Source organism: Rhizopus microsporus (assembly GCF_002708625.1).
Source record: "Rhizopus microsporus ATCC 52813 unplaced genomic scaffold scaffold_4, whole genome shotgun sequence".
NCBI classification, from domain to species: domain Eukaryota; kingdom Fungi; phylum Mucoromycota; class Mucoromycetes; order Mucorales; family Rhizopodaceae; genus Rhizopus; species Rhizopus microsporus.
Genome location: NW_019671919.1, coordinates 1,141,298 through 1,169,097, shown reverse-complemented (window position 1 = coordinate 1,169,097; position 27,800 = coordinate 1,141,298). Strand labels below are relative to the sequence as shown.

At 38.3% G+C, this 27,800-nt stretch overlaps 8 protein-coding genes across 8 annotated transcripts, besides 2 other annotated features; 4 read left to right on the top strand and 4 right to left on the bottom strand.

The window, feature by feature from the left end:
- Positions 1-98: 98 nt before the first annotated feature.
- On the bottom strand, positions 99-1,521 carry RHIMIDRAFT_186612 (general substrate transporter; the record flags this gene model as incomplete). Its single annotated transcript, XM_023605872.1, has 2 exons — positions 99-1,276; positions 1,323-1,521. Coding segments are annotated over 2 exons (1,377 nt in total), but the record flags the coding sequence as incomplete, so codon positions are not given.
- Positions 1,522-2,306: 785 nt separating this feature from the next.
- Positions 2,307-4,540, top strand: RHIMIDRAFT_199976 (DEAD-domain-containing protein; the record flags this gene model as incomplete). The annotated part of the gene is made up of 3 exons (XM_023606424.1): positions 2,307-3,585; positions 3,631-4,121; positions 4,181-4,540. 3 exons carry the CDS (start codon positions 2,307-2,309, stop codon positions 4,538-4,540), a joined length of 2,130 nt encoding a protein of 709 aa, XP_023468610.1.
- Positions 4,541-4,581: 41 nt separating this feature from the next.
- Positions 4,582-5,916, bottom strand: RHIMIDRAFT_249811 (uncharacterized protein; the record flags this gene model as incomplete). Its single annotated transcript, XM_023610660.1, has 2 exons — positions 4,582-4,839; positions 4,894-5,916. The coding sequence occupies 2 exons, from the start codon at positions 5,914-5,916 to the stop codon at positions 4,582-4,584; spliced, it is 1,281 nt and encodes a 426-aa protein (XP_023468609.1).
- Positions 5,917-5,993: 77 nt separating this feature from the next.
- Positions 5,994-6,569, bottom strand: RHIMIDRAFT_235657 (uncharacterized protein; the record flags this gene model as incomplete). The annotated part of the gene is made up of 1 exon (XM_023608390.1): positions 5,994-6,569. One exon carries the CDS (start codon positions 6,567-6,569, stop codon positions 5,994-5,996), a length of 576 nt encoding a protein of 191 aa, XP_023468608.1.
- Positions 6,570-6,907: 338 nt separating this feature from the next.
- Positions 6,908-7,011: a sequence feature (Protein overlapping with rRNA (RHIMIDRAFT_199741, PHZ14899.1) was converted to a misc_feature.).
- Positions 7,012-7,050: 39 nt separating this feature from the next.
- Positions 7,051-7,105: a sequence feature (Protein overlapping with rRNA (RHIMIDRAFT_199741, PHZ14899.1) was converted to a misc_feature.).
- Positions 7,106-10,642: 3,537 nt separating this feature from the next.
- RHIMIDRAFT_200059 (DUF803-domain-containing protein) lies at positions 10,643-12,154 on the top strand (the record flags this gene model as incomplete). The annotated part of the gene is made up of 6 exons (XM_023606430.1): positions 10,643-10,751; positions 10,800-10,865; positions 10,911-10,976; positions 11,035-11,125; positions 11,191-11,354; positions 11,418-12,154. 6 exons carry the CDS (start codon positions 10,643-10,645, stop codon positions 12,152-12,154), a joined length of 1,233 nt encoding a protein of 410 aa, XP_023468606.1.
- A 246-nt stretch (positions 12,155-12,400) lies between these two features.
- RHIMIDRAFT_249809 (uncharacterized protein) lies at positions 12,401-14,015 on the bottom strand (the record flags this gene model as incomplete). Its single annotated transcript, XM_023610659.1, has 6 exons — positions 12,401-12,592; positions 12,648-12,716; positions 12,767-13,649; positions 13,695-13,790; positions 13,849-13,917; positions 13,945-14,015. The coding sequence occupies 6 exons, from the start codon at positions 14,013-14,015 to the stop codon at positions 12,401-12,403; spliced, it is 1,380 nt and encodes a 459-aa protein (XP_023468605.1).
- Positions 14,016-15,864: 1,849 nt separating this feature from the next.
- Positions 15,865-16,608, top strand: RHIMIDRAFT_249808 (siroheme synthase; the record flags this gene model as incomplete). Its single annotated transcript, XM_023610658.1, has 1 exon — positions 15,865-16,608. One exon carries the CDS (start codon positions 15,865-15,867, stop codon positions 16,606-16,608), a length of 744 nt encoding a protein of 247 aa, XP_023468604.1.
- Positions 16,609-17,723: 1,115 nt separating this feature from the next.
- RHIMIDRAFT_312081 (uncharacterized protein) lies at positions 17,724-27,720 on the top strand. Its single transcript, XM_023614779.1, has 4 exons — positions 17,724-17,745; positions 17,805-18,395; positions 18,445-27,205; positions 27,256-27,720. The coding sequence occupies exons 2-4, from the start codon at positions 17,817-17,819 to the stop codon at positions 27,555-27,557; spliced, it is 9,642 nt and encodes a 3,213-aa protein (XP_023468603.1). The 5' UTR covers positions 17,724-17,745; positions 17,805-17,816; the 3' UTR covers positions 27,558-27,720.
- The last annotated feature ends 80 nt before the right edge of the window (positions 27,721-27,800 follow it).

The window sequence follows — 27,800 nt, the reverse complement described above, 5'->3', positions numbered from 1 at the left end:
CATATGGCTACTGAATATGGTTTCCTTGTACAATAACTTGAAAAGAGCAATAATAAGATAGACAAACTACTTTTTATTATTATAAAAAAAATCTATTCAAATATAGCGTCTATTTCTTCTAAGCTCTTGCCTTTAGTCTCTGGTATAAACCATACGCCGATAAAATTGAGTATAGAACATATTCCAAAGAAAAAGTAAACACCAGAGATGGAGTACAATAATAAATAGGGTATAGTATATGTGATCAGGATGCTGCCAGCCCAGCTTATTGCGTATGTAAGTGATAGTCCTTTTGCACGATATTTCATACTAAACACCTCTGCGGTGTACACATAGGTGCATATCTCCCATGTTGCAGCAAAGGACGCTGAAAAGAGATAGATACAAAGGATAACAATATAACGCGCTTGTGCATTTGGTATAGCCACTTCTCCATTTGTAACTTCAGCATGAGTATAGAATATAATGCCTACTGTAAACATACAGATGCTTGAGATAGCTGATCCTATCAAGAATAAAGAGCGTCTTCCCCATGTGTCAACCCACCACTTAAATGAAACCATGTTGGCAATAAACGACAGCAAACTAGCGCCTCCAGTCAGGGCAAGTGAAATGGATACATCATCTAAACCCGCATTCTTGAAGATAGTTGGAGCAAAATAGGAAATGGCGACATTGCCAGTAAAGCAAGTCGCAATAGAGATGAAAAACGCGATCAAGGTTCTTTTAAGATTAGACCCTCTGAAGAGTTCAGCGTATGTTTGATCGCTGCCCATTCTATGCTCTATCTCAATCTGGGAGACAATTTTGGTATATTCATCTTGGACGATCCTGTGATCTTTTGGTAGATCATAAATAATTCCCAAGACTTCCAAGCCTTCAGCATCTCTCTTTTGGCTGATCAACCAGCGAGGTGAGTATGGTAGCAATGAGCACGCCGCCAAGAATGCGATGGACAGGACGAGCTGAACGGCCCATGGAGTACGCCATGCCCAGTTGGACTGAAAGTAACTGCTGTAAAATATAACAATGTATCCAACCAACCTACCAAAGGACGATAAAGATGTGTACATGCTTACCAAGCGTCCTCTGATGTCTGAAGGAGCTATTTCTGATTGATAGAGCGGAATGGCATTTGTCATCAAGCCGGTACCGAGTCCGGCGATAAGCCTTCCAGACAGCAAGATATGGGTATTAAATCCAGACAGTTCCATCATGATTCCAATGGAAAGCAATGAGGATGAAAACATGATGGAGTTTTTTCGGCCAATTTCATCTATTTAGACGTTAATGGCTATTGTCATGCCAATCAAATCACTAACCACAAAAGTATCCAGAAACAAAGGCGCCCACCATGGAAGTGATCAAAAAGGATGCAAGCAAGATGCTTTCGTAGAATGCAATAGACTCTTTTACAAAAAATAGCTTTTGAAAGATGGGCAATGCAATAATGCCAGATATTGATCCTGTATCATATCCACAGAGAAAACCACCTACCGCAGCAACAGCAGCATACAGATATGCACGCAGTTGGTTGCTACCATCATGACTTTTCAACAGCGGCCACCTTTCCCCTGAAGCCCTTGATTGTGGATCAATCATTTTTTAATTAAAAAGAAAAAAAAAAAAGAAAAAGGAAGCCATCATACATCATTTGATGATAAACATGATTGACACTCCCTTTTTCTTTCATCTTTGTCCGTGTGACTAGCGTTTTTCATTGTCGGCTGTCCATCTCTTTCTTTTTCACCCAATTCATATTTTGAATACTTACTATTATATAATTTATATATGATGAACTAAAAGACAGACAATGATCACTTAGCTGGCATATGCTGCAAAAAGAGGACATACATCTGTTACTGTTCTGCCTTATATAAAGTGGTTGCTTTTAATTTCGGCACTTTTCTATTAAAAGAATGAATGTAGGTGTACGGTATTGAATTGGAAAATAGCAAAGCAATCTTTCTCTCTCTCTCCCTCTCTCTTTTCTATAAGACCATCACATACCATTTATTGTATTCCAACCCAAGATCTGCGCGTGTACAAGCTGAAAGTCAAAAACGGGATTTAAAAATTCTTTTCTGCAAGAAAACCTTTTTTATACACTTTTTCGGATCTGATCGATTAGAATGGAAGACAACGACGACGGCCTTTTGTTAAACATCACAGCATCTTCACCAAAGACACCAATAAAAAAGAATAATGGAAAGCCAAAACAAGTAAAGAAACCTAGCATATCAACACCTGAAAAAGAATCAGAAGAAAAACCCAAGGCAACAGAGGGTCCTGCTCCTGGAACAAGAATGATTCATGGTAAAGTGCAAGTCATGTCTTCCTTGTTTTCAGCCAACCCTCAAATACCCACTTCTTACAAAAAAAAGAGTGTTCAATCGGGAAATCGTGATGCAAGTAACGCACCCATGGTGGACTCAAGTAACTTTGCTGGTATTGGCATCAATTCAGATCTGGCTGATCATTTATCTACAAAGCTTAATGTCACTGCTCCTACTAATGTACAGGCAAAAGCAATTCCTGTCTTACTTGGACCTTCCGCCACAGTTCAACAGACCTTGATTGATACCACAGATGATATTGATGTTGTAGTCCAAGCCCAGACAGGCTCAGGAAAGACCTTGACTTATCTGTTACCCATCATCAATCGACTCGTAGAGGCGTCTACAGCACCCAAGGATGCTATCAAACCAGAAGATCAACCATTTGGTGATCGTGCTATCGGAACAGTTGCGATTATTTTGACACCTACTAGAGAGCTCGCTCAACAAGTACTCGGCGTCTTGACTCAGCTAGTCAATCTTCCCAGACCAAAAGATGAACATTTACGTCGACTCCATTGGATTGTGCCCGGTATTGTCATTGGAGGTGATTCAAAGGCCAAGGAGAAGGCTCGGTTAAGAAAGGGTGTCAACATTTTAGTAAGCACACCTGGTCGATTGTTGGATCATTTGGAAAACACAAAGAGTTTTGATATTCGCAATTTGAAATGGCTCGTTTTGGATGAAGCAGATCGTTTATTGGATCTCGGCTTTGAAGAGACGCTCAAGAAGATTATGGGCATCATCACTGAACGTACAAAAGCTGGATGTTCTCCCAAGTACAAGGCAGTGATGGCTTCCAAATACTGGCCAAAGAGACGACAGACAATCTTGTGTTCAGCTACTTTGAGAGATGATGTGAAACAGCTAGCAGGCTCGTCCTTGGTGAATCCTGCGTTTATAAGTGGTACTGATGCCAAGAAGGATGGATTAAAATTACTGAATACAACAGACATGGATGTGGATGAACATAACGAAGCAGAAGAGATGAAGTTTACGACGCCAAATCAGTTGAAGCAAACTTATACCATTGTACCTGCAAAGTTACGACTTGTTACCTTATTAGCTCTTCTTAGATCCTGCTTTTATGATACAAAGACCAAAAAACAGAAAGGATGTAAAGTGATTGTTTTCTTTTCCTGCTGTGATTCTGTTGACTTCCACTATGATCTGTTTGCAAAGGCTGGTAAGCCTGTCATGGATGAAGAGTCTGATGCTGAAGAAGAAGAAGAAGGAGATACAGAGGCGAGTATAATGAAAAAGACTTTGAACAAGATCATTGGCTCAGAACAAGCCAACAGCAAAACAAAGAGACATAAGAAGAGCAAGAACGGTCCAGAGCCAATTTATCAAGTCAGCACAATTCTTGGCGAGAAGGCAGTGTTTCGTCTCCATGGTGAACTAGGCCAACAGGTTCGTTCTGAAACGTTTTCTGAATTCAGCAAGGCTAAAGCCGGTGTTTTGTTCTGTACTGACGTTGCTGCTCGTGGTCTGGATTTACCCAACGTTGATCACATTGTCCAGTATGATGCGCCTACAGATCTTAAAGACTACGTTCATCGTGCAGGTCGTACGGCTCGTTTGGGTAGAATAGGTGAAGCAACCTTGTTTTTGCTGCCTAGTGAAATGGAGTATTTGGACATCTTGAAAGCGCAGGACTTGAATCTTGAGTCTGTGCCCATGGAATCCATCTTGAAGAACCTTGCTGAACACAAAGATGATTTTCAGACACCGGCACAGCAGTTACAAAATACTATGGAAAGTTATGTTTTAGCCGATGCAGATGTAAGTCGTATATATATGTAATGCAATAATGACATATCAACTCACATATTCATGATTAGCATGTGGTATTAGCTCGTAAGGCATTCTGGTCAACTTGTCGTGCCTATGCCACACACCCAGCATCAGAAAAGCACATCTTTCATATCAAGAAACTGCATTTGGGCCACTTGGCCAAGTCTTTTGCATTAAGAGAAGCACCTTCGAACATCATTGACAGTATAAAGGATAAGAAAAAGAAGGAAAAGAATCCACGTGTACAAGTAAAGAAGACTGAAGGAAAGCCAAGGGGCAAGGTGAATAGAAAAGTTCCTATAAAAAGAAATTTTGATCAATCAGAAGAATTTGCTATTGCTTCTGCATCAAGTCTGAAAGATGGCCCTACTACCAAGAAGAGAAAGAAGAATAACAATAAAAAATAGACAATCTGTAAATAAAAGCGTACAACCCCCTTTTTATTTAATCATTCTGACGAAGCCTTAAACGTGATATTTGAATAAGGAACGTCAAGCACTTGTGCAGGTAGTGAGTTGTGACCTATAATTACACCATTTTCACTTATGCTACCAAATGTGTCTCTGACAATCATTGTCATTTCGGGTATTTGAACTGGTGACATATCAATCGTATGGTCCTTTTCTCCTACGCCCAGAAGAATTTCATCGTCATCTGTCGGCAGTGGAGCTATCATGCTGTCGTCATAGGGCTTTCTCCTTAAAAACTTGAAATAATCAATCAGATTGAAGCCATTCCTTTATTATAACCTTTCTCTTACCTGCACAGTTTGACCCACTTGAAGGTCTGTTGTTGTGTCAACTGACATATTTCCTCTGCTAGGATCACCGCTTGTGATTCGACTTACTGTCATTTTATTTTCTTGTCCCTCAGCATTGGGTGGATAAACAGCCAGATAAAACTCTTCATCCTTGGACGCTCGTCTGTCTTGGTTTATTAGTTTTAACAAAAGACCTGTTGCCCCCGATTGATCGAGATCTAGAATAACGTTTCCTCGACAACGGGTGATTCTTAGTGGATCTCCAATTTTCTGTAGTGCCGGATGATGTATGTTTATCTGCGCTTTATTCTGTTTGCCGAATGACGCAAAACCGACGATGCCCGATCCCATGAGACTCGAGTTGTTGAATAGAGTATATGGCGTACCAGTGATGAAAGGTGTTGATGAGCCGATGATGCCTACTTTAGGAGTATGAGGATAATGATGATCGAATGTTTGTAGCAGCTGGTCAGGTTCATTATCAGATACCATAAACACAAACGAAGGCTGCCCATTCACACCTTGAAAGGTGGGAGGCAACTCATGCGGCTGCGCCGGTTTACTGATCGATCCGAAGTTTTTCCAGCCTACTTTATCCACATGATCACTTTGATATCTTAGTCGCGCTGTTTCCTCTACTCTGCCCCACCGGCCAACGGATATGTTGCGAATTTTGTGTCTTTCCTCGCTATCTTCAAGTACAAAGGGAATGATAGCTTCATTGTAGCCCGCCCAAAGCGATAGGCCATGGTCGACCTCTGGTACACGATCGACAACGCCACCGATTAAGAATTGAGGTTTGATCTCCTTTTTGATAGCTGCCAGTAGGTTTTGGTAATGTCGTGTTGAGAATGACTTTGAAATGAGAGCTACGCAGACATCAGGCTTTTCACGTATTGTACTCTTTGCAGCTTGAACACAGTCTTCAACAGAAGGACCTGTAGCTGTTATTCCAGTCCATATGGATCTTTGTGAAACAGGTTTTGCTGACTTGAGCACGGAGCCAAAAAGACAAGGCAACATGGGAATGGAAAAAAAAGAAAATAATGGGAGAAGGAGGTCCTTTTTGACAGATGTAAACTCCGACGTTTATTATAAAATCAAAAGCCAGGATCTAATACGGGCGATCTCTTTCCTTGATCCCACCAGAGGGATCTAAACCTGACGCCTAATGAATGAAGTAATAGTGTGCGCCTACTTGGCGGAGGAATAATGGTTTGGATGCGGTGTTCGCCAATATAGCCAAGATGATCAAATTTATATATAAACACGCCTTCTATATGACGAGTCGTCTCATGTTGAAATATTAAAGATCGTTTCTTTCCTTCTAGTCTCCACCTCACTTCTAATCTTTTGACTATTCCGGGCGCTCTGGCATCATTCTCTGCGTCTCTTATAGACGAAAAATAGAGATCTTGGTCATCCAAGTCATGGATGTCAGGCACATTAGGTAACACGCGCATCTTTGTGATTTCAACTGATATGTCATCAAAATAAAGGCTTGTACTCCATCTTAACATCTGCGCTATTCCTATGTATGCTGTACGTCCATGGATAGATAATTTTGTATAGTGTGGGTCAGAGAGTATAATATTTGGGGAATATATTGAATGGTCTGAGAAGCCCTTTTGAAAGAAGTTGGGTAAATCATCTTGTAAGGTAGCAATAGCTAACATAGTTTATCAGTGTCACTCGTCTTCTCTCTTTATATAATGTGTGTATATATATGCAAGCTGAAATGTGTCATTACCAAAACCAACTCTTAGCTCATAGTCTCTTGGTTTCTGCATGCGGCAACGTGTTGTATGTAGTAAACGATAACATAATGGAGCTGTTCTTTTCTTCAAACAAGAGCTTGTTGTCATCAATGGTTGCATAAATATTAATGAGCCCTTTTTCTCTCTTCTAGGACCAAAAAGAAAAAAAAGAAAAAAAAAAAAAATAGAAGCAAAAAAATACGTCACATTTAATGCGCTTAGTATCGCTTCCAGCATGGATTCTGACTTAAACGCGCTCAGCCATTATCCAGCAAATGGTAGCTCCGCGACATTGGCCTTTCAACCAGCTGCAAATACCAATTATCTGAATGAAGGGTTCCTCTCGTACTAACTTCAATTACTGTTGCGATACCAATACCACCAGTAGAGTAAAACTAACCTGTCTCAGGACGGTCTAAATCCAGCTCGCGTTCCCTATTAGTGGGTGAACAATCCAACACTTAATGAATTCTGCTTCATTATGATAGGAAGAGCCGACATCGAAGAATCAAAAAGCAACGTCGCTATGAACGCTTGGCTGCCACAAGCTAGTTAACACATAGTACAATAGTGGAGACCTTTTGTGATTCGACTTTGAGTAAACGACGAAATATAGTACAAAGCAAATTGAATATGACTCTTTTCCCGTAAGAACATCAAAAGTATTAAATTAACTAAAAATGTAGTTTATCATCACACACGACGATAAAAAAAAGCGTAAATTTCACTGTATTTTACATTGACTAAAATTATTCTTCTTAGCATATTCAAATACCATTTATGATGTCAATCTCAGATAGACGTGAGCAATAAAGAAATTAAACAGAACAAAGCCAGATATTGTATTGTGACAGGAACAAAAAAGTTTTTATCTTTGGGGCCAATAATAGTCTTAAGGAATTTATAAGGGTGGCGTCTGTAAAATATTTACTTCTGATTCTTGCTTTTTTGTTTCATATACTTTGAAAGCTGGCTACGAAGCAAGTGTAATCATGAGTCTTCTTTCAAGCATGTTATCCAATCCATTTTTGTATGGCCTTTTTGATTTCTTTCTTGTTTGAAATTTTCAACAGACTCGATGCCTTTTATATATTTATCATTGTTGATGCTTGAGGAGGCGTTCGTTTTTGCTGTTCTTTTGTTTACGGAACTGCCAGAAGGATCTGAACCGTACTTATCAAATTATCATTTTTAGTCCTTGCATCGGTTATTGCTTGAACCAGTACATCAGATGATCCAGTTGTATTTGCAAGTGCTAGCAATTTCTCATATTCAAGACTTTGGGGTTTAAGTAATGACAGTGGTGTTGTATTCAGCTTTAGTGTTATTGTAAAAAGGCAGTTAAGTCGATGACTTGCGAATTAAATTCTTTATTAAGAAGAGCTGAATATTATTAAATTAAGTTTGTGTGAGAGTTTTATAGGGAATACTAATGTTGTCAGTATGATAAATGTGGTCAATGTGATTATTTATCAATGTTATGTTAGTAGCTATTATTATTGTCAGTACTCTTACTCTTTATTGTCAGCAGATGCGATAGAGAAATGTAAAGTAGAATGTATGCTCTACTGTAAGATTATACTCAAGTTATTACAATGATCATCTCATCAAACACGTCAAATGGAGCATTATTACTGCAATTTTCCTCGCAATTTAAAGCCAAATTATAAAAGTATTGCATTATTGAGTCACCAGCGAAAGAAGTATTCAGGATAGAAAGATCTTGACTCGTGAGAAATAATTCAAGGGCAAATAGCGGGTTTAAAGGATTATCTACATTTCTATTACCAAGGCTTTCTTTAAAAAAATAATACACTCAGCCGCCCGAGGTTCACAGGGAAAATCATATCTTCCAAAAAAACGGCTGGTCGCTGTACGTGAAGCAACATAGCTATTTAAGGTATTGACGCATTTAATCAGAATGATAGGATCGATTATATCACTTGAGTGTTTGTAAACAATAACCGATTGCTCTCTTCATAAACCCCTTATCAACCGTTTGCTAGATTTCAACAGTATGTGCTGAAAGTGAATCTTGAGGTTGAATTAGTTGATGAGCTCTTGAATCTGAAGTGCCAAGTCTTGTAGATAAACTGAACTGGTTCCTCCAAATTTTTCACTTATTTTAAAGGGATGACATTGTCTGTATATAGGTTTATGGTCGAGTTTACGGCGCTTGGTGTGTGCAGCTGAAGCGCGAACAAGATCGTCTTCAGCTCGCGTATATTTATCGAAAGTTCTCTTTCTTCCTTTGCCCAGAATCCCGATGTCGTTATTAGCTCTGATTGAACATCCAACCCTGTCTGAGAGGCATCCACGTGTATGGCTAAGTCGATGTTCTGAAAATTTATTGGAAGAACTTGATTTGGGAGACCGTTCTTGGTTGTTGCCCATCTCTCCCACCAAGAAAGCTCTTGCTGTGCTTTCTCGGACAAAGGGCACGCACTTTCCCATCTTTATAGACCCATTTTCAAGGCCATGTTGAAATCCCTCTGTAAGTAGCGCTCCGCCGATGGCTGGAATCATCATCATCTTCCATAACAGGTTGTTAAGCCAGTGACATGATCTTGCAGTTTTTCCCTTCTTCAGTTGCTTGATCCGACTGAGAAGCTTGTTGATTTTTGGCTGCAGTGATTTAGTAAATCTTCAATTGATCTAAATTTCTATCAAATATATGGAATATCATTTACATAAAGAATATAGGCCTCCTTTTGACATTCATACTTCATTCTGAAATTTGCAATATGAAAGGAGTAACAGGAATCATAAGAACAATTCAGCAGAGCAATAATAGCTGAAATAACGAAAAACTCATGAATGACCTGAAGTGACATTAGCTACGCAAAAAAGACACGTTCCACTGATAAACATCAATCAGCCTGATAGTTCTTTTTATGTTGTATATTTATCATTATTTTCTTAATACGCCATTATTAAACGATAAAGGCATGTGCGATTTATTTTAGAGCAACAAAGTACTACTTTTCAGTATACCAATTGCTAGTTTGACTTTAAAACGGAAAGCCAGGCAGCCCAAAAACAAGAATGTGACTGGTCGTGACTGTTGCACAATAATTACTGATCGTCTTTCCTGCACTTCATTCACATGTTTACATGGTTTAAGTATTGAATCGAGAATCAAACGCATCTATCAAAAGAGAATACTTGGCTCAGTCCTGAAAGTCATCAACCATTACTTGATCTAAACATATTTTCAGTTAAAATGCGACTATCATTCTCTCTCTCTTTTTACTGAAAGACCCTTAAGCTTTGAATCAAATAACTCAAAAAGGATAAAACAAAAGAACAGCTGTTAGGTTAGTTCATTCTCTTGTCAATTATTCATTTCAGCATTCTTTGTTGAATCCAGGGTAGTTTCAGGTTCGCCTCCTTAAGAGTAATAAAAAGGTCCAAAGAGAGAAAAATCGACCCTGAGTCTCGAATACATGTATAAGCGTAACCTGTTTTTCTGTTAATAATAGTCTTTTGCGTCACCTGATATTATTTGCCCTTGCTTATTTACACAATCAAAAGCTCCTTATTCTCTTTCATTTACGCTTGGTTACTCTAATATGTCTTATTGTAGAGCAAAAATATATTGTAATAAAAATAGCCAATGAATTGATGCAAAACCAATGTGGCTAGAATAACAATGCTATTTTTAGTAATAATACTGCCACTTAATTGTTGGTCTTGGCAGCCCTCTTTTTTATATTCATGTGTGATAAATTTAAAATTAAGCCATGTCAAAAAAGAAGGAAAGAGCACAAACTATAGAAATGATGCTTATGATAATGATTACATAAACAACCATAATAACAACAACAAAAGATATTTATAGTAGAATTATATGATACTTATAAATTAGGCAATAAATTGAATGAGCCAATTAAAATCCAATACGATCATAATAACTTAGGAAATTATGTATTTGCTACAACCCTTATTTTTCTCTTTTTCTCTCTCTTTTCTTTTATTCTTTTTCAATCTGAATGAATTCAACCATTTCACATAATTCAACATCAAGCCCTTTAGGTTTAGCACCTGATACTCATGGTTCATTATATAAAGTCATTGGCGTGACATTAGCCATAGCAAGTGGTAATATGACCAAACACAAAAACAATAACATACTCATATGTTATATAGGCATGTTTATTGGTAGTAGTTTTGTATTTAAAAAGAAAGGATTATTGCAATCAACTGAAAAAACAGGTAATGATTGATTGTTTAAGGCATCATTTATCTCATTCTATACAGGTGGAGTAGCAGGAGAAGGATACAGCTACCTTAAATCAACAATGTGGTGGAGTGGCATGATACTGAGTAAATTAGATGAGATTAAGGAGAGAGAATTCAATTGAATTAATTATGTATATAATAGTGGTGGTGGGTGAAGCATGTAATTTTGTTGCATATGCGTTTACGCAAGCCATTTTAGTAACCCCACTAGGAGCACTTAGTGTGGTCATATCGTAAGTAAATCATGACGTAAAGATAAAATAGGGATGAAAAAAAAAACTAACTTTTTAAAAAAAAGAGCTGTATTGTCATCCATGTTTTTAAAAGAGAGGCTATCATTCCAAGGCAAAGTGGGTTGTTTACAATGCGTGTTGGGTGCCATCATTATTGTTATGCATGCACCGGAACAAGGTGCAGCGGATAGTTCAATCGAAACTTTCAAGTCATTGATGTTATCTGTCGGTAAGTGATTTTTTTTTTTTTTATAAAGAATAACTTATGACTCCCTTCTTTTTTTTACTTTAGGTTTTATTGTGTATGCGTTGATAGCTGTCTGTATATCTCTTTTTCTAGTGTTTTATTGTGGGCCTAGATGGGGAAAGACGAACATGTTGGTTTATATCTGTATTTGCTCACTCATTGGATCTTTATCTGTCGTGTTCACTCAAGGCTTGGGCGGTGCAATCGTGCATTCATTCGCTATCGAAAATCAATTTACTCATTGGTTCGTTTACTTGGTATTGGCTCTCACCTTGATCACCTTGGCAGTCGAAATCATCTATTTGAACAAGGCACTCAACATATTCAACACAGCTATTGTCACACCCACCTATTATGTTGTTTTCACTACACTCAGTATCATCAGTTCGATCGTTTTCTATCGTGGATTTGATGCTTCACCTGTCAATATCGTGACCTGTGTTTTCGGCTTCCTTATTATTTGTTCTGGAGTAGCATTATTACAGCACTCTCGAAATGACACTGCATTGGATGATGGAACGAATCTGAGCGACATATCAAATAATCCACAAGAGAGATTGTTATATGAAAGCGAAAAGTACTTGACATCAGACGAGGATATTCATGAATTAGAAGAGGGACATGTGAGAACAGTATCTGGTCGAGAGCATGGTTCTGCTTGGCATAGAAGTGGGAATTCGTTGGATTATTCTTTAGAATCTTCACTTAAATTTACAGATGATATCAGTTTGGACACAATACATCGTTCAACGCCTGATACATCAAGAGATTCTGGTAAATAGACAAGAGAGCAATGAAGGGGGACAAAAGAAGGAGTTTTTTTGAAGTAATGATTGTGTAGTAGATAAATTTGTAAACAACAATACCAATATAAATAATAGACGTGTGCAGGACACACTTGATCCAATTAGTACCAGACGACTAGAGTTAAATCAAGACGAAGGAGATAGAAAAGGGCTTATTGAGCCCTGGGAAGATAGATTGATTGAATAATAAAAAACTCTGTTTTCTGTACAATTGTATTTTTTTTATTTTAATGTTTGTAAGGTAGAAAGTATCTTCTTTCCTGTGTTTTTATCGTCTGCTAATATTTGAAAGGAATCGTCAGATTGGGTATCGATCACAAATGAATTAGGTACAAAGGTATCCTCATCTTCATTGGCTGGTGCAAGTCGTGTTACATGTAACAAATTAATGGTTGATATAGGCGTCTTTGTAGACTAAAAAATAAATAATATTAGTTACAGAACACGAGTGTATGATTATATGACTTACAAGTTCGTCTTTATAAAACATGATTGTTTTGCTAGTGCTTTCAATTTCAAAATACCGCCTTCTCCAAAACTAGATTACATTATTATTATTACTGTTATGATATCGTCTATCAAACTTACTGGACTATTTCGAGTCTGCACGGAAACAAATCCACTCATCAAGACTACTGTTTTTTTAGTCTCTGTTGTTATGGCATTGGTTTTGGTGATGGTGGTGGTATTATTCATAGCATCATGGCTGCTGACCTTTTTCATTATGCTATTATTATTGGTATGGGTGATAGTAGATGCAACATTACTACTACTATTACTATTATTACTGTTATGATCAAATACTCGTGATGGTCTTTTTAGTAAATTAGTTTTTTCTCTTTCTTCAGCAAGTTGTTTCTGCTTTAGTTGAAACTCCATGTGAGTCTTATTCCTTTCTTCTTCAATTCGTTTGTTTTGTTGCTCTCTTCGTTCTTCTTGTTCTTTTAGTGTCTGCTTAAACCTTGCTTCCTCTAGTTCTCTTTTCTTCAATAACTGTGTTTGAAAATGAAGTTCTAATGCCGCATCCTCTTCGGCCTTTATTCGCTCATAATAATCTTTTGAGGAAGATATACTGCTGTTACAGTCAATGACAGTGGTTGTATCAGAAAAGGAAGCTACTGATGTAGGTGTGGATGGTGTAGCATAACTCTCTGGTTCTTCTGTTGTTGTTGAGGTATTAATGATCAATGACGCTCTCTTATCCGGTACAGGAAGAATAGGTGGTGGAGTCGGAGAAGGAGAGGGTATAGACTGTGCCGATTTACGTCTTCTGGTAGTCGTGCTCACAACAGAGGAACGTTTGGCCGGCCTTGTTCTGTTGGGCACTTGGTTTTCACCTAGTTTAAGCCGAGTACGAATGTTACTGTCACTCAAGTCAGATAAAGAAGAAGCAGTGATTTGTGCGTGAGAGAGTTCACATACAGAAGCGACAGACCGACTATGAACCAAAGCTCTTGCTCTCCTTACTCCACTGTAACATGTGTAAGTAATAAGGTGACATAAATTAAGATTTTACCTAACACTGTCTGGTACATAGGTTATTAAAATAAATTTATCCTCAATACGGACAAAACCAAATAATATCTCATTTGTCAGATGTTGTCTAAACTCACTGCATATGTATGTATTAATAAACAAATAAGCGCAATTAATAAAAAAAGGATGATCACCTTAGACCATTACAACCACTCGCATATAAAGTAATGACATTTCTAGAGTCTTTATAGCCTAAAAGTAACCTATTTTTTTTTTTTTTTTTTTTTTACCAATCCGTAGGCTCATCTTCGGTAATAGAATAATATGCATTTAAAATACGAGGATCGGATACATCACACATTGTAAAATAATAATAAAGAAAGAAAGAAAGTATATAAAAAAGATGGTTGTTTTTTATAATTAAAAAGTAACCTGCTTTTTTTTTTTTTCAATAGATACTTGTACAACCATAAAGTGCGTATAGTACGTGTGTGTAGCAGTGTCACGTTTTTATTTACATGCTTTTTTTAATGCACACGCACAAGCACAAGCACGCTCCTCAATAAAAAAAAAGCATTCAATCAAGAATGGGACATGAAAAGCGGGAAAGCAACAATGAAAAGAAAAAATACAATAAAAAGTGGAGCTATCTTTTCAGATGATAAAATTCATGTACAGTAGTCATTCGACCATCAATTGAGTAGCACAAAGATCAATAGTGTCCTTGTCTTCATATAAAGTTAGAATCTTGTTCTAAAAAAAACAAATTTCCTTAAATAAATATATCGATGGAATATGCGTAAAGCAAAGCCTACCTTCCTTTTCCTTCTACACAGTGCTTCCAACAGGTAATGCCGCGTGTAGTCAAAATTGATGTCGCTGGCCAATCAAGATCAGTGTCGTTGACTGGTCAAGATCAATTTTGCATTCTCAGAAAGGAAATCCGTATTTTTAGAAACCATGTCGACCGTTGTTCAAAAAAGTGTATGAGCACTCCAGTTGCAGCGAAGCAGTTGGGCATTCACATTCGAACTGCTCAGAGATGGGACTTGCAAACATATTGGTCGTAAATGTATCTTGACTGAAGAGCATAAAACAGTTCTTGTTGATTTCATTGACGTTAATCCTTCTGTTTCTATTGTTGAAGTAGCTGGGCATTTACTGGAAAGGTTTAATGATCTTAAAACATAACATAGCACAGTATATAATTTCATGAGAAGCAAATGCGGCCTTTTGTTGAAGAAAGCTGACTTCCATTCTGTCGAAAGGAATAGTCCATGGCATGCGTGATATAGGTCACTATAATACTTTATAATCTTACAGTAGATCATATGTTCTACTTTATTTTTTATATAATTATGATAATAAAAGCGCGGCCCGAAGACCCATAACCACGTCTTCCGTCTCCGTTTCGTCAACTAGGCCATTTAAGAAATATCCTAAACAATTAGTTAATTTCTTACCGCAAAGACATTAAGGGCTCTTGTCAATTTTAAAGCCCTGTTTTTATTTGTCTTTAATAGTGCTCTTATTAAATTTGAATATTGACTATTAGTGGCTCTTTCGTCTTTTAATATATAATTAGATAACTAAAGTAACAATGTGGTGGATCAAGGAAATCACTAGCTTCCAACCAAATAGCTTCTGCTTCATTACAGTAACTTATACTGGTCAATATTTGTAGTTGTTTAATAACTAGATTTGAAAAAAGAGGGTTTTGCTATTTGCACTGCACATCTGCACAGCAAGCAGCATATCCATCGTATTTATCTTATAGCTTACCTTATAAGAATTCTATCTTGTAAAAAAATTACTTGAAGAAAAACAAAAGAAAACTAACCACAGAATGCGTTATTCTTTAGACGCGTCATGCCCAATTTTCATTGGCCGTGATAAATTCATGCAATAATCCTGTTTTATAAAATGAATAATGAAGCCTCTCTCAACATAACAAAGAAATTACTGCAGAATCGTCAATACATACCTCTCTTATATTTCAGTGTTGTACATAGTGTTATGTGGGAGTGGTTTGTTTAGTGCAAATAGCAAAGCCCTCACATTAGAAGCCGAAGTAGAACCAACTGACTGATTCTTCATTTTGTGACTATTAAATTTTTGTGGGTATTTATCGTTACTACAGCGTGGATAGGTCGGCACTTTAACTTTCATCACGTAATAACTGGTCTCCCACTCTTTTTTTTTTTTCCCTTATGGCTTATTCCAAAAAGTATGAACCTATTCAAGGAGGTGGCTCACTTATTGTCGCTTATCAAATAGCCAACAAGAAAGTAATTATTGTTGGAGGAGGCAATGTTGCTGCACAACGTATTGTCTCACTCAAGATGGCAGACGCTCATGTCACAGTGGTATGTCCAGAATCAGGTTTAGTTGAGGAAGTACGATATCGTATAGAAAACAAGGAAGTAGACTGGATCAATCGCAAGTTTATAGATAAAGATATCGATCACGTTGATATGTGCCTGACAGCCTTGGATGATCACGAGGAATCATTACGTATTGGTCAGTTGTGTCGCGAACGACGTATTCCCGTGAACGTCGCAGACGTACCACCACTCTGTGATTTCTATTTTATGAGCCAGCATCGTGATGGTCCTCTTCAGCTTGCCGTATCGACGAATGGACAAGGACCTAAACTTGCCAATATGATTCGTGTCGAAGCAGCCAAGAGTTTACCTCCGAATATGGGCAGTGTGATCGAAAGGATGGGCAGGCTTCGTGCAAAGGTGAAAGAGTGGGAACCCAGCATGAAAAATTCTGGAAAACGTATGACGTGGGTAACACTACTTTGTGAAAAGTGGGGATTGGATGGCATGGCTAGGTTGAATGAAGTAGATGAGGAGCAAGAGGCTGCCGTCTTTGAAGAGCTTCGTAAACACTTTTTGATTGGTAGTGTTCCTCCTGTTGAAACTATTTTGCCAAGAAAAGCTTTATAATACTTGATTCAGGGCAGATCCTTCTTCTACTTTAGTGCTGGCCACATTATTCACCCATTTTTTCCTCGCCTCAAAGGCATAGAATAAAATATAAAGTCGCTTTGATATTTTATAGGTTTTTAGATTGTTGTATCATCTTTGATGTATAAAAATAGACTCAAAGGGAGAACTAACATGACATGATTCTCTAATATTCCAACTGTTGGTCCGTTCAACCCTAAAGATCGGCAATCCACTTATTTTTGGACCGAAGGTTTGATGTTCCGCAATGACCGGAGTTCGATATAAATGACCCACTTTTGAGCAAAAGAAAGGGCTGTAAAGTAGTATGAGGTCTGCGTTTATGTCTTTTTGTTTATAAACTCGGCTGTAAAACAAAATACAACCTGCATCAATTGACAATTATTTAAATAAATAGAAGCTTTTCGATGTCAAAAGAAAGAAATTAAAAGAGTAACGCTTGTAATACAAAGAGAGAGCAAAATAAGGATAACGGACAATCTTGGTTCACTCTGGACATAAAAGATAGAAAATGCTGTTGGTTCATGCTTAGATTAAAAATGATATTTTGATATGAACACTAACATTTGTATCATGAAATCTCTAATGGCTCGATCAACTTGATATTATTTTCTTGAAATTTTATGAATCTGTCTATGCTCTGTAGCTGAAGAAGGATATAAGGCATAGTACCACCATCTGGAGTCCGACAAATGAAATCAACCAGGGCTGGTATAAAAGAACAGAATATGAATTGAGGTGTATCATATTTTCTTTCTTCTATTGAAAGCATGCCTTGTCCTATATCCTCATCATGTACACTCTATGTATAGCTTAGACAGTTACTTGGATTTTAATTCCGTACTAAATAGTACTTAATTTTTTCCTATATTGGTGTAACAAAATGTAAATATAACAGCACAAAGAAGAGACAAAAGCAAAGGGGAGGGATTGTTTACGTGACAGTAAAAAGAGAAAGATAAAAGAGAAAAGATAAAAGAACTATGCATAAAAATTTGTTCCTAAACTTGCATTGATCACATGAATCTTTTTTAAATTTGCCCTGATGCAAACACGCCCCTTTTTTTTTCTTTTTCTTTTTTATATATATACTTTGCTTATACCCAAAGCCAGACGGTATATCACGTAGACAATATTTTATGAGGTTTAACTTATATATGCTTTGTTACATGTAGCTCAATGTTAATATGAGTACGGCATCTTCTAATGCAACATCACCTTCTACCTCCAGTAAACCTTCTACCAACTTGGGTACAAACATGGTGAGGTCAGCTTCCAACCTGTCCATCTTTCAAAACAACAATAGAAAACCAGTAACACGTTCACGGCAGAACACACTTGGCGGACTTGACTTTGGAGACGAACATGTCCGCAATATTGGATCAGATTACCAAGAGATACAGATTCGTACCTTAACCAAATGGGTGAATGCACAGCTAAAGGAAGCAGGCGACCATATAGATAATATAAAGACTGATCTAAAGGATGGAAAGAGGCTGCTTAAACTGTTATCGGTCGTATCAAAAGAACCAGCACCTAAACCCGAAAAGATGAACATGCGTATCCATCAATTAGCCAACGTGGCTCAAGCCCTCAGCTTCTTGGAGAAGCAAGTCGGATCAGAAAATATGCCTGATATTGGAAACGAAGCGATTGTCAATGGTGACTTGAAAAAGACACTGGCTTTGATTTTTTTCATCATGATGAAGTATCAAATACAGCTTATTTTAAATGAACATGGCGAGGATTTCATACAGTCCTTATCTGTAAGTATCACAGAAGCACACCAACATAAATCATTAACTCATCTATCAGGAGCTGTCCAAAGTTGAAAATGGCAAAACGATGCAGTCGACCGATTTTATAGATGCAAGTTCCAACACCAAACCCGCTGCAGGTTCATTAGCGACATCCCGTAAATTTGGAAGCCACAACTCGATCTCGGATAAGCTGCACAATGCAACGACTTCCACTTCACTTGACGCTAAGGTGGCATTACTTTACTGGGTACGCATTCAACTAGAAGATTACCTCACGGTCAACATTATACCCCCTATCCAAGATTTTTCAAGATCATGGCGGAACGGTGTTGCATTTTGTCTATTGATCCACAGACACAATCCCGCTTATATCCCCGACCTCTTCAGTGTCTATCTAAGCATGAACCTTGCAGAGAAATCGACCTGGCTACAGCTGTTGAAACTAGCATTTAGCTTGGCCACTGACAAGCTAGGGATACAGGCTTATCTAGAACCGGAAGACCTAGTCGATGTTGAATATCCTCATGAGCCTAGTGTTATGATGTACGTGAGCGAATATTACAAAATCATGTCAAAACATCAGCGCGAGGAATCAGACAGTGAAAAGAAAGAACGAGCTGCCAAACGAAAGGCGGCGATCATTATGGCATCAGGCGGTATTGTTGATCCTCTTCCAGAAAACGAGAACAAGCCAGACAAGTTACTGCCTCCGCTAATGGAAGCACCTGTGCCTGTGCCTGTACCTTCTGCACGGCGGAGAAGAAAGATGCAACAGCGCCAGTCGAGTCTAGCAGAAGAGGATAAGGCAAGAATCAAGGCTGACTTGAACAATAAACTGTTGATGCAATTGACGGGACATTTGCCGAGAGGAGTGCACCCGACATTAGACGAGCTCTTGACGATTCACGACACTGTCCTTTCTTTCATTCGGTCTAATACCCTTACTATTGATGAAATACCTGTTGAATTTCAAAGCTCAGCATCAGTGACTGAGTATGTAGAAGCAATTGAGATTATAGAAGAGCAGGCCATGGTCGAAGAATCTCATCTAGAAACTGCACGAATGGCCAAAGATACACTCACGACTCCACCTGAAAAGGCAGATGATACCTTGATTCACCTGACTGATCTTCAGCGAACACAGGTTATGAAGCTATATGATATGCTGCAGAATGAATGGAATCAGTTTATAGAGCTTTTGAAAACGACAAAAGAAGATCTTATACAAGTAGAGAATACCTTAATTGATACAGAAGAACGAGTCGAGCTGTATCTTAAGCACGTGGCTACCATGCAGGAAGCATTAGACAAATACATGGCCGATATCAAACAGGTTTTGCCTCATAAAAACGCTATCGATGTACTTCATCCTACAGAAAAGACAAATGAGATGATAGGTCAATATCAGCAACAGTTAGTCGCCATCTCGGATCGCTTTACTCAGTTTACTGATACTACCTGGAAAGAATTTAACGATGAAACACAAGGGTTGCCCAGCTCGGTCATGCAGCTAGTGCAGCATCGATATACAGAGACGCAGGAGAAGTATAACGCGCTAAAGAGGTGTTTCGAAAAGGAGCAGAAAGAATGCGAGGATTTCAAAAAAGGGCTTACGATCGGAAGCAAGGTACAATCCATCGAATCTGAACTTGAAGTCATTCAGTCTATTATGGAAGATAGCAGCGAAGACAAAAAGACAACCAATGACACCATTCAGGATTTAGAAAGCAAAGTAGCCGATGTAAAGGCAAGCCTTTATAGTCTAAAAGAAGAATTCAGCGACCTATTCTCACGCGACAATCGTTTTGCTACGCTTCTTTCTGAAATTCAAGCCAAATATGAAATTGTCAACACATGGGTTGATCAAGTTCGAGTGTGGTTTGTAGAGGCAGAAAGAATCAGATCATGGATCGAAGATCGTATTCAAATAATTCGTCAAAAAGACACTGAAGACTCTAACATAGACCCCTTGTCTCAAGACGTATTATCACAGATGGGTCATATCAATATCGATGTTGTCTTGACAGAGCATCAGAAGTTAAAGAAAGAGATCAACCGTTTTAATGAAGATGACATGGCTCGTCTTCGTTCGCACGTCAAATCACTCACCATGACAGATGACGACGATGATGACCATAACCTAACACCAGCAGATGCCACTACCATTGAAATCACCTTAACAACTCTAAATACCTTAAATCGTCTAATGAGTTTACTACAGACAAGATCCAAATTCGTAGGGCTGCTTGGAAAACGGTTGGAATGGGAGAACCTTATCGAAAGGGCAGAACGATGGTGTAATGACAAAGACACAGAAATTTCCAACTTTATTCAAACAAGCGCCTGCTGGTCAAAAAAGCAAGACGATGAGGAAGAGGTCAGCAATCTTCAGATCAAGCAAAAGAATGAAGATATTATCCACACTCTAGTATCTCACGAAAACGCCATTGCTGATTTTGATAAAGGAGAATTTTCCAAAGTACTAGATGTCTATCAAGAAATGGAAGAGATAGAGCAAGATACACTGCCTTCCCATCTGGAAGGTCGTCAAGAAGTACTAGAAAACAAGTTTGAATCTGTCATGAAGAAGTGCTCCTTTGCTCGAAAGATTGTTGAACAGCATCTAGTTGTTAATGATGTTGTGTCTCAATTTAAAAAACTCAAAAGTGAAGGCGAAAAAATAAAGATGCTTATGACACACAGTAACTCGACTGTCACCTCTAGCGGCGCTGGCCGGAATGACCAGGATAACGGGTTTGATGAACGTATTCGGCAGTTTAAAGAAAGCTCGTCTTACTGGGTGACGACCTTGTTGAAGCGTATACCTTATCCAGATTGTAATCAAGGTCATTTCAAAGAAGAAGAGGAGGTAGCCAAAGAAAATAACCGGTTCATACAGAACAAGATGGAAGACTATTCCATGTACCTGGCAGAAATCACAGAGGACCTCGAGATGCTCCTGGCGTCACATCGTGAAAATCTATCCTTACAGCAGCGCGCAAGCCTTGCCTATGACGACTTGTTAAGAATCACTTCTTGGATTGAGGAACGACTCAAACTTCTTCTCAAGTTTGACTTTAGTATACTGGACCAAGAAGAAATCATTAACGTAGATCACGAAACAATAGATCGCTTGGAGAAAGAGCACGACAGTATTACGTTTAAGCTAAAACATCTAGAAGAACGAGACATAACGAGAACATTAGATGTTGTTCGTCGCCTTGAGATAGAGATTGAAGAAACAAATTCTACATCTATTGATCGTGCTGCTTTGATTGATGGAATTGAGCATTTGGAAGAAGCTCGTAATGAACTTACGGATGTTTTATCGTTACGAACACATCAGATTTATGCTTTGAAGAAGAGATCCAGTTGGGAATCGCAATGGGATGAAGCTATTACCTATATGAACGAGCTTGCCTATAAGTTGTGGGATTTTAATACCAAGTTTGCAGAATATGACATCGAAGGTTTACGAAAGCGAAGTAGCAGTAGCAGTGTTGAAAGCACCCAGAGTATAGTAGACGTGATGGCTGAATTAGAGCAGCTAAAAGAGCAAGTGAATACCCTACAGGATAGACATAGCATAGTTGTTGCCGAGACTGCATTCAGTGAATTGCAGGAAGCATACACTCAATTGATCGATTATGCCAACATGGCCCAAGAAGAACATCATTTGGTCACAATACCAAAATGTCTGAATAATAAGCAGCTTGAAATTAACAAAGAGTATGAAGACCTAAAGAAGTTAACACAGTATGTGTCAGATATAACAGAGCAAAATCTAAAAGTCGAAAAGTGGGCAAAATCATGCAGTGAGATACTTGTCCAAGGCGAAAACATTCTAGACGAACTCCAGCGATTTTTTCGTGAGTCCAATGTTGATAAAGAAGCCCCTAATGCTGACAGTAATCCTAACATGAGCTTGATGAACGATCGTGTGAATGTCTTCAAGAACCAAATTCATGACTTGCTTGAATGTTTCCAGTCCGTCCAGTATTTTGAATGTGGTAACTGGTTTACATCATGCCAGAATCAGTCTGTATCAGAGTCGAACGAGTATAATGCCCAGATGAAAGTGTTTATCGATAAAAAGACGCAGAGCTTGAAGAGCTTGGAACAGGGAATAAATGACATACTTCATGCTTATCAATCCATTGACACCATTAAGGCAAAGCTAGAAGAATATCAAGAAGATGCCCACAAATTACAAGAATGGATCGATAAATCTATGGAAAGTCTAAGCAAAAGACGTATTGAAAGTGCATCAGTTAGCTTGGCTGGTATTACCAAGGATACCATATCCACATGCAGAATAAATAACCAGAACCATTTAAAAGAGCTGAATAACTTTGACGACAATGAAGTACAGCACTTTCAAAAAAATATTGAAGATTTAATAACGACTGCATCCAACAATTCTTCACCGCTTATTACACAAGTTATTGATGCATGCAAAGCACTGTCTGACAGCATCGTCAGAGGTGTATCTACGCTACGTCAAAGTATTACAAGCGAAACGCTCGCTTTGGAAGCTACCTCCTACAGATTGATATGGGAAGAAGGTCTTGCGGTTGGACAGGCACAACTTGATAAAATGAATGGTCAACTACAAGATTATGTGTCCAAAAAGAATAAATGCGTTGCGCGACAAGAGGATCTTACTGACGAATCTGTACAGACTCTTTATGATGAACTACAAAAAGTGGAGGCTCAGTACAAGGTAACCAAAGAAGAATCACTCGACGCTGTCGAAAAGCAATATGAGGATGTCAAATCAAGTTTTTTGAAGCTCCCTCTTGTGAATTCAGTACCTGGTCATATACATGAACGAATGGAAGCTTTCCAGCATTCATTTGAAAAAATGGAAGAGGCAATATCTCACCGTCAAAAGGAGCTTCACTACATACAGCAACGAGCAAAACTGGAATCAGACATAAAAGTAGCCATGTTGTCATTGGAGCAACAGATTAAGGCTGCTTCGCTCTTTGTTGAAGTACATGCTAGATGGAATCCTAACGAAACAGAGAATATATGGGTTGATGACACAATTGATGTTGAAACCGAGTGGCTAAAGAAGAAAAATGAATTTCAGCAATATCGACAAACAACATTGATCAACATCAAACAGGCTTATAAGGACCTCCAGACCGCCTCAACTGCTTCAAAGCCAGGATTTATGTCTGAACTACATGTTAAAAAAATGGAAGCCCTGAACCAATCCGAAAGTTATATGGATGCCGAAATATGTTATGCACAAGACTTGATAATGCTGAGAAAGCAGCTATCAGAGTTCTTGAATAAAGAGTCTCAGCTTGAACAAACTGCTGACATGATCAGAGAGGAAATTCTTTCGCAAGCGTCCATGGGTTCTCCTGAAAATGAACTGATGAACCGATTAGAAGCGTTCAAAGAACAGGTCAAGGTAGCCACAGATTTTGCAAAGCTCAAAATATTGATTCCTAAGCGACATAATGAAGAGGATATTCCCATGACGGTAAAAGTCAAGGATAGGACAATGAATTCTGTAGTACAGGACGTCATTTCAACAAAGATCAACCGACTTGACGAGTTCGTAGAAAGCCTATCCTCACTTATTAAGTCACATGAAGTCTTTACGCGTCTACAGTACATATTAAGAACCTTTAGAAAACAAATGGCAGCTTGTGAAAAATGGATTCAAACGAGAAAAGATATTCTAGAGAAGAATGTGCATATGCTCGATGATGAAAATCTGGCTCTGGATTTAAATTGCTTGAGAGATGCGGTCAGTGAAGCCGATAGTATCCAAACAGCAATGAAAGCCTATGACAATAATTTTACATTGTTGTGTAAATATCGTGAAAAGTACATATCTGTATTCGAAGAACAAGTGTTGCTCAGTGAAGAAGAAAGAGAAGAAAGACTGACTGAGTACGAAGAAGTTGGCAAAACATTTGAAAGAATCAGTCATATGTGGCAAGATTTATTGCTCGAGACAGCAGAAGTATCGAATGCTCTTTCAAACGCACTGCTTCCAGCAGAATTAAATGGCCGTATAGCGACCTTGATGGATTCACTTGAAGCACTCAAACAAGAGATAGACGCAGTTGATCAAGCATCTGTTACTGATGAACAGGTTAACCAATGGCAAAAGCGAATCGACCATTTAGAAGCAAGGGAATATGACCGACTACACTCTGAAGCTCACGAGCACGAACGTTCGATCAATGTAGACATAATGGAGTCCCTCAATACCAAATTAGATACAGTAGGGGATACAATTTTTGAAATTAGAGCTACGTTAGCAAGTCTTTACGACATCATCAATGCTATTCGACTTCAAAATACACATGCAGAAAATGCAAAGGCGTTTCAAGCAGCATCGTCAAGAGCATGCGAGCTCCTTGAATCCACTAAGAAACTTGGCTGTGTTGTAGAGAAAGCATCAGAAGCCGAGAGAGTTCAGCAGTTGAAAAGCTTGATAACTATTCAAAAGCAAGTAAAAGAAGCCATCTTGGAATGCTCGGGCCTCTACGACGATTCATGTTCATATTACACTGGGCTGAAAATTCAAGATCTATTAACTCCTCAAGCCGAGCTTATGCAAAAAGAGATAGAGGGCTCGTTTCAGAAAATTCAAGCGGAAAGTGTTGAACTTTCTAGTTTAATTACAAGAACGTCAAAGTGGATAGAGGCATGCGATGGACTTGACAAATTGAGAAAAGTGCTCAACAATATAAAGAACGAGGTTGAACGATTTATTGTCAATGGAATTCCTTCAACTACATCAAGCAACAAGATACGTCGCTTTGAAAAACAACTTTTGCAAGTAGCCATGAATCAAGATGATCTTGAAAACAACGTGAATAGCACTGAGGATATAGTTACAGACGAAGTAAACAAGGTGCCATTCTTCAAACAAAGTCAGGATATCCGTGCCTTGAATAATTTTATTCAACTAGCATTGGATAAACGAAGAGCTGAAAAGGAAAGAACAATGTTGTTTGAAGCCTTTAACAATGAAATTGCTAAAGTATCAAAAGTATGCGAAGATCAAATAACTTATATTCGTCAACAGTCCAGCACAAATCCTGAGCATCACTTAAAGAAATCTGATGCCATAAAAAGTGTTGTGAATGCTTATACTGCTGCTTTGTCACATATTGAAGATAACTATCATGACTGCAAGAACAAGTATGATGGTATTATATCGGATCAGGCTAGTAAACTCATAAGGATATACCAGCAACCAAGCTCTGATGTAGAGAATGCAAAGAAAAACCTTGAAAGGCTATTAAAGGAACTTGATGCCTTGCTTCGAACCGAAAATGATTATATTACAACACTAAAGCTTTTAAAAAAACTGATCAGTCTCGACAAAGAAATAACAAGATCCATCAATGACCTTAAGACAGGCGTTTCACGTTCTTATGGCGCTAACAAGGGCGTTGTACTAAAGACTACTATCAGTAGCAACAGCAGAAGCAAAGAGATACCGGAACTTAGGAGCTTTATGCAGCGATATGAGTCTACAGAGGGTTCTGTTAAGCTATTTTACAAGAGATGCGACGAGCTCAGAAAGACTCTCAACCGACGGGCAAGTACTGCGCGTATAAATGCGATCATTAAGGCTGTTGATAGACGTAAAGAAGACATGGGCAGAAAATGGAATGAAATAAAAACATCTGCAGATGAGACTCGTACGAGATTAGATTTACTACATAAATATCAAACAGTGAATATCAAGTTAGCAGAATCACTTCGTTATGTAGAAGATCTTAAAGAACGAGTTGAAGCTCTACAGCTGTCAGGAAAGAGTGTATCAGTAGAAGAGCAAGAACTAGAGGAACTTCAGGAGGAGATTGACGGTACCCTAAAGAAGAGTGTTACTGATATCGATACACTCTTGAAATCTATCCGCCTTAATCAGCTAAGCTCATCAATCTCTGAGACACCACTAAAAGCCCAAAGAGACAAGTTAGTTGGCTCCATTGAGAATCTCCGTCAGTTAGTCAAAGAACGTCAGGAACAAGCGCACACGGAAGGAAGCATAACTAAATTCTTTGGTATCACAAACCAAATCGATACAGAAATCCTTCGACTATCTAAAGTTATTGAAGAGACATCAACACAACATGCAAGTCTAATTGGATCCAAGTTTAACAAATCAGATCTTCAAGCACTTCTCAAAACCCTTGTTACTGCGTATAGATCAAGTGAACCAGTTGTTATCGAACTCTTGGATCAAGCCAAATCAGAGGCACGAAAACAATTTCTGGATGATAATGATCGTGTGGCGAATGCGATCAAGAAGACAATGAAGGAATGGTCAAACATTCAAGTTTCGGTGGCATCAAGAGAGAAGGAGCTACAGACCTGCATAAAAGAATTAGACCACGAATTTTTTACCAAGTTAGCAATGGCCAGAACATCCCCAAGAGAAAGACGAGCACGAGGCAGCAGCCATTTAGGAGGTACTCTTGCTCCACCTTCCCGTCCAGCGGGTAGCTTTAGATCATCAACTCTTTCTACTGAACTAAAAATGGCGTCCACGAACAATGCCAATATCCGTCGATCACAAAGCCCTTCTATGTCAGGTGGTCGCAGAGGCTCGACATACGTTGCCGATCCTAAAAATGAGCTGGATGTTCAGCTTGGCCGCATTATCAATGACAGTCCATACAAGATGAAAGTGAAGCGTGTACAAGGTGAAGTTGGTAAATACTGGTTTGGAGATGAACATCCAAGGTTAGTATATTGCCGAATTTTACCTAGCAAGATGGTTATGGTTCGTGTTGGTGGTGGATGGGTTGAACTGTCGCGATATATGAAAGGTATGCAGTATATCACAAGGTTGCATGGTAATAACCTTGACTATTGATAGATCATGGGCATACAGAGAATACAACTAAACCAGACAGTTCAGAAACTCAAGCATTAAAGACACAAAAGGAAACAATAGACAATACCACTTTGGTATTATCTAATGTGGAGCCTACAGAAATAAGTCCACAAGATAGCGGTACTTTGACTGATAAATCATCCAACTCATCAACTGGTTATTTGGAAGGAGAACGCTATATAAAGCTTAAGGAAGATGGAAATCAGATTTCATTCAAGTTAACAAGAGCTGAAGAAGATACAGTGCCAGCTTTTGGTAATAGCAAAAAGGAAGCTATAAAATAGTGTATATTCTTTCTTTCTTTTTAAATGTAATATATTGTATGCATGTTTATAATAAAGTATTTAACTACTTCATGTCTGTTTAGTAAAGGTGGCATAGTTGAGTAATCCTTGCGTAAGATGAAAGGCACATGCTTTCCATGAAACATTGAAGTGCATAATATAGATAGCCATTAATTAAATCGTGTGTGAAAAAGACACACATGGCAGATTATTGACAGTAATACAAAACTGATGTATGCTAAA